The sequence below is a fragment of the Alligator sinensis genome, unplaced genomic scaffold (genome assembly GCF_000455745.1).
Source record: "Alligator sinensis unplaced genomic scaffold, ASM45574v1 scaffold505_1, whole genome shotgun sequence".
NCBI lineage: Eukaryota > Metazoa > Chordata > Crocodylia > Alligatoridae > Alligator > Alligator sinensis.
In genome coordinates, this window is record NW_005841940.1 from 955,900 (window position 1) to 961,782 (window position 5,883).

At 45.7% G+C, this 5,883-nt stretch overlaps 1 protein-coding gene across 1 annotated transcript; it reads left to right on the forward strand.

The window, feature by feature from the left end:
* Positions 1 to 159: 159 nt before the first annotated feature.
* DRG1 (developmentally regulated GTP binding protein 1) lies at positions 160 to 5,521 on the forward strand (the record flags this gene model as incomplete). Its single annotated transcript, XM_025199301.1, has 7 exons — positions 160 to 402; positions 1,149 to 1,218; positions 3,337 to 3,506; positions 3,772 to 3,902; positions 4,157 to 4,324; positions 4,752 to 4,874; positions 5,394 to 5,521. Coding segments are annotated over 7 exons (1,005 nt in total), but the record flags the coding sequence as incomplete, so codon positions are not given.
* Between the last annotated feature and the right edge of the window lie 362 nt (positions 5,522 to 5,883).

The following is a 5,883-nucleotide window of genomic DNA, read 5'->3' on the forward strand; positions in this document are numbered from 1 at the left end:
CCCGCCGCGCAGAAATGTCTCTCGCGAGCAGGACCCGCGCGGCGGCCGGGGCAGCCCAGCTCTGTCCAGCCCCGTCTTGGCGCCCGCCCAGTGACAGCCGCTGCCCAGGTCCGGCCTAGCCGCCCCCACCCGTTTCTCTGTGAATGGAGGTGACGGCGCCCCGGCTCTGGTCTGCCGCCGTGCTTCCTGTGCCCCGGACACCTGTCCTTCGTGCCTTGCCTCGTAGGTTTTGATGTCGCCAAAACGGGTGATGCCCGGATCGGTTTTGTGGGCTTCCCGTCGGTGGGCAAATCGACTCTGCTGAGTAATTTGGCTGGTGTGTACTCGGAGGTGGCGGCGTACGAGTTCACGACGTTGACCACGGTGCCTGGGGTCATTCGATATAAAGGAGCAAAGATACAGGTGACGCACCTCTGCCTGCAGGAGCAAGGGGGTGGGGTAGGGTGGGGTCTAGCTTGGTTCTGGCTGGGTAGTCCGGTCTGCCATTCAGAAGTTAGAGGCAGCATAGAGTAGAGTATCAGTGCTCATTGTTTTGGCCCCACAATCCAGATGAATGACACAAGACTGGTCTGTGGGCCAGATCAGCCCCCACATTGTCCCCATTTGGTCGGGATCAGGTTCCAGGGGCCCTGTGTGCCAGGACTGGGCCCCACACCATCCTGTGTGACATGTCTAGTGATCGGAGCCCCGGCCTGTAGGGCTCTCCACAGATCCAGATGACAACACGCTGGGGGCCCAGATGACAACACGCTGGGGGCCCAACCTGGCCCATGGATCCAGGGTTGAGCACCGCTGCCAGAAAAGATGGTTTGAGGATATATGCACACTTAAAACCTTTTTACTGGTTTTAAATTTAAATAATTTGTGGTACTTCATGCTGCTTCAGTGAGAAATTACTGGCACAAGGCAATTCTTCCATGTTCTATATAGCCGAAATGGCTATATTCTATTCTGTTGTAAAACAGGAAAAACAGTAAAACAGGCTAAGTATTATATTCAAAGAGGAGGGAATCCTAATGACTTACTCAAATTTTCATTAGGCTGAGTTACTATTACAAGCAAAGATGGGGTGTGTTTCATTTTTTGGGAGGGAGGGGAGGTGGCATTCTCACTGTAATGGAGTTTGTTCTTTATTTTCAAATGTCCAGCTTCTTGATCTCCCAGGAATTATTGAGGGAGCTAAGGATGGGAAAGGGAGAGGTCGACAAGTCATTGCAGGTGAGCTTTGAAGGGCTGGGAGCTCGTTTTAGCCATTATTTTATATGCTAACGGAAGGGTGAGGTTTCACAATGATTTCTCTCTGGGCCCTTGGATGCCTAGTATACGGTCAGTGTGTCTTATGTCAGAAATGAGTTACTAAATTTGTAGGTAGTGGGGGGAACAGTCATTTTTCACTTTCATGCCTATGTTGCTTGAAGGTCGGGGCTTGCTCAGCTCTTTGTGCTCTGTATTTTCCTAACTGCTCAGAAGTATGCTAGCACTTCAAAGTCAGATACATTCCCACATTAAAGAAGGTGTTTGTTTTAATATCTCTGGCACACTTGATGCTATGCTATAGTTGTGTGTAAACACAGACAGCAGGCTCTGTCCAACCAGTCAGATTATTTAAGACAGAATCTGATTGCATTAGTGATAAATGTCCAAACTCAGTCTGGTAGTACTGGACCAAAAAAGGATGGAAGTCAAGGCACATCACCAAAACTGCAAAAATAAGATGCAATTCATTTCCCACTGGTTTTCATGAGCTTTGCTGACTTCTGCCGGGGTGAAGTTAAGGTGAGATATCGGTCTTCCAATGACACTTGCTCATCTGACTTGCTAATTTAGTGGCCCTGAAGAAAGAAGTCCTTGGTAACCATGGTGCAACCTCTTCATAATGAACTTGCAGGGGATTGGGGGAAAAATGAATTAAAAGAGGGTTGTTTGCCATAATAATTAGTAATTTTACTGTAACATAATGAAAAGCTTGGTTCCTGCTGTTGGTGTTCTTAAAAGCAAGGGGGGAGCGGTTTTATAATAAGACTGTACAGTACATCATTCTGCATAAAAATTCTTTCATTCTTTCATTTGTAGGCTTCTGAACTTGTTAACAAGGGCATAAACTTAAGTAGATGTAGGTCAGACCAGATGTCTGCAGGTCCCACCTGATTTTTTAGCCTGTGAATTGGAAGGGTGTTTATTAGGGGTGCACTGTCCTGGGCCCTGCCCCAGCTGGGCAGCACCTGCCCCAGCTCCACTCCCCCCCTCCCCTTTCCTTCTCCCACCCCTTCCCCACCAACAGACTTAGCAGCTGGACGCTGCTTTCCAAGCTGCTGTGCACATGCACTTAGCATTTGTAGTTTACATTGTCAGCCACATCAGCCAAAAAAGCTGATTGCCAGTAATGTCTATTTTCCTTTTATCAGTGCTGATATGATATGGACCGATATATCGGTGCGCTTCTAGTGTTTATTTCATGGTAAAGTAAATATTAGGCAAGGGCCTAGGACTAGAAACTTGGCTCTTGTAGGCCTCTGTATTTCAAAAACATAACTCATTGTAATTATTATCAGGTTAGGCAGGGTTTATCTCCTTGATGGTACCAAAGTCTGTCACCGAGAGGTGAATTAAGGTGTACTGGGGCCCTGAGCAAACACAAAATTGGAGGTGCCCTCCCCCCACAGGAGTTGCATTGCAAAGCGGGGGAGGAGATTGATTACTTGATTACTATGAGGCAACCCCCTACCCTCTGGGCCGCCACCCCCCCTGCGCGCACGCAATGAGCCACCCGTGGCTCTGTCTTGCTCCCCACCTGTTGCACTGACTTGTAGGCATCCGGCTGTGCCTGGGCAGCCTTCGCTGTAGGAGTGTCACGCTGCTGGGAGGGGTGGCTACGGGGAGCTAAGATGAATTTGGGGGGCTATAGCCCCCTTAGTGCTGCTATCCTCCTGCAGAGGCGTGGTGCAGCACTTCCAGCCTGGCTTCTCACACCGAAGGCATGGCGCTGTGTTGCACTCCTGGCCAGCCCGGCCCCAGCCTGCACCCCCCAGCCCCACTGGGGGAGGGGCCCTCTCCCAGCTGCAGGGAAACACATGAAAGCTAAAGGTTTTAAATTTGGCATCATTTTTTGTCTCCCTGCTGGAGACAAAACCACGCTTTCACTTTCTTGCGGATGAGGATCCTGGGGCCGGGGCCTCTGGGCTCGTGCCCAGCTGGCCCGTGTACTAATCTGCCTATGCTGTCACCACCCATTGAACCAGTTCTTGGATGCTTTGATATTTACTTAATTGTACAGTGCTCTGGCAAAGATGTATGTGTATAATCTTTTCTGGGATAATTTTTCTCTCTGATCCTCAGTTGCTCGAACATGTAACCTAATTCTGATTGTTCTGGATGTGCTAAAGCCCTTGGGACACAAAAAGATCATTGAGAATGAGCTGGAGGGCTTTGGAATACGACTGAATAGCAAGCCCCCCAACATTGGCTTTAAGAAGAAAGATAAAGGAGGCATCAATCTCACAGCCACTGTAAGTTGGAAATTGCAACATGCTGAATGGAAATGTCACTTCTAGAAAGCATTGTTGTCGTGTTGCCCTGAAGTGTACAAGGTATGTGAGATACTGCGAATTGAGTTTCTGTTGCCAACAGCGCTGAATTCCAGTGTCTCAAAATGCAGTTACTACTTCTTAGTACCAGTGCACAATGGCTTATAGGTATTAGTATCAATGACTGCAGTATCTGACTATATGCAAACTCTTCCTTTTCCCACCTAATGTTGTCTTTTATATTCAGTGCCCACAGAGTGAGCTAGATACTGAAACAGTGAAAAGCATCTTAGCAGAGTACAAAATTCACAACGCTGATGTCACGCTGCGGAGTGATGCTACTGCAGATGACCTCATTGATGTGGTTGAAGGAAACAGGTACTGTATCAAAGTAAAGACATGGTTACCACATGTAGTCAAATTACAGAACTGAAAAAGCCTATCGGTCAAAATCTGTTTCCAGTACAAGCCAGGTTATTTGTGTGATGCACCAAGTCATTGTTTGTAGCCACCCTCAAAATGGTATATCCCCCATTCTCTTCCCTTCCCCAGACAAGGATCCACAAGGTGGCAGGGAGTATTCTTATACATTGCTACCGCTTCTGTACTGCTTTGTTTCCTACTCTTTGCAGAGTTTACATCCCGTGTATTTATGTGCTGAATAAAATTGACCAGATTTCCATTGAGGAACTAGATATCATTTACAAGGTACCTCACTGCGTACCAATCTCTGCTCATCACCGTTGGAATTTCGATGATCTGTTGGAGAAAATTTGGGACTACTTGCAACTAGTGCGAATGTGAGTGTTAATTGTTGCTGAATTCCTGCATAGTTGGTTAGAGGGCTTGCAGAGACTTCTATGCCTTGGAGTCCTCATTCTCCTGTTCTAGGAATAATGGCTTCCTGTAAGCTCATACAGAACGTTAGCCCTCAAATGCTCTAGTCTGTTATCAGCATTGGTTTGATTATATTGTATATTGTTTTTTTCTGCTGTGTGACTCAGATGCAGACGAAGGAGCAGTTTGCTCAACACACTCAAATACTGGGATTTAAATTTATTTCCTAGTAGGAGAATGAAGGGGATGCTCTGTGGGGACAGCTTCTGCCATCTGCATGAGAGCTCAAGTTGAGGCTTAGGGCTATGGGAAAATGAGTTGTTATGTTGAGTTAAAAGGAAGAGGGATGTTCTTTTTTTGGTTAACTTGACTAATTTCTTTACATTGTAGCTATACTAAACCTAAAGGACAGTTACCAGACTACACCTCTCCTGTGGTGCTGCCTTACTCCAAGACCACAGTGGAGGATTTTTGCATGAAGATACACAAAAATCTCATTAAAGATTTTAAGTAGTAAGTACCATAGGAAAAGATTGGGCCAAACTATCCTCTACTTCCAGTGTCTTTACAGTGGTGCATTCTGAGTTGTGATTTTTATTTCTTAAAAGTTATTCACTAGCAGCAGGATTGAAACTTGAAGAACTATAGGACTTGAATTTGCTGTCACTGAAATAGCCTTTTATGTACATCTTTGTGCTAGTATCTGGAATGATTCAATTTTAGTGTTTGTATGCTGTTCTGTAGCTTCCTTGCTTGCTGTTATATCCCTTCCTGGTAGGAAAGCCACTGTTTTTAAAGCATGAGAATGGTATTGGTCTACAGAGTCTTGAGCTCTGTAGCTATGGTTTGGTATTAATGACCCCATCCATACCTTTTGTCTGCTTTTGGAGTTGATGCTTGGAGCCTCTGGGACAGGTACTTATGTAAGGTATTTTGTATAGATAACCCCCCTAGGGACAGAATAGTAGCTGTCATTGTTCTGTGGTATTTCAAAAGTTCATTGCGTCTTTTTTTTCCCTCTCTCTCCTTCAGTGCACTGGTTTGGGGTTCATCTGTTAAACACAACCCACAGAAGGTTGGCAAAGATCACACGCTTGAGGATGAGGATGTCATTCAGATTGTAAAGAAATAAAGTTGTCCCCGATCAATTGCCACAACAACTGGCATTGTTATTGTGACTCTTTCTATATACAGTCAGTTTTGAGTGGCTAAGTGGAGAGGGAGTTACTTTGTTCTGGTGCTCACTTGTATATCCAGATGGTTGCTGAAACGCATGGTTGAAAATTGGATAAAAAACTGAGGAGTCTATGCTGCAAAAGGGTAGTCTCTCTGCTATGTGTTTATCACTTGTCAGGGTTATAAAATCCACACACACAAGTAGGATTTCTCTTATGCCTGTATAAAATTCATTTCTTTGTAAGCTGTGCTTTTATGTTCCATCTTACAGTGTGTCTTTAACAATAAGAGAAGGCCTGACTCTACCAACCTTAATGTAAAGGGATCCCTATTTAGGCATTAAAGG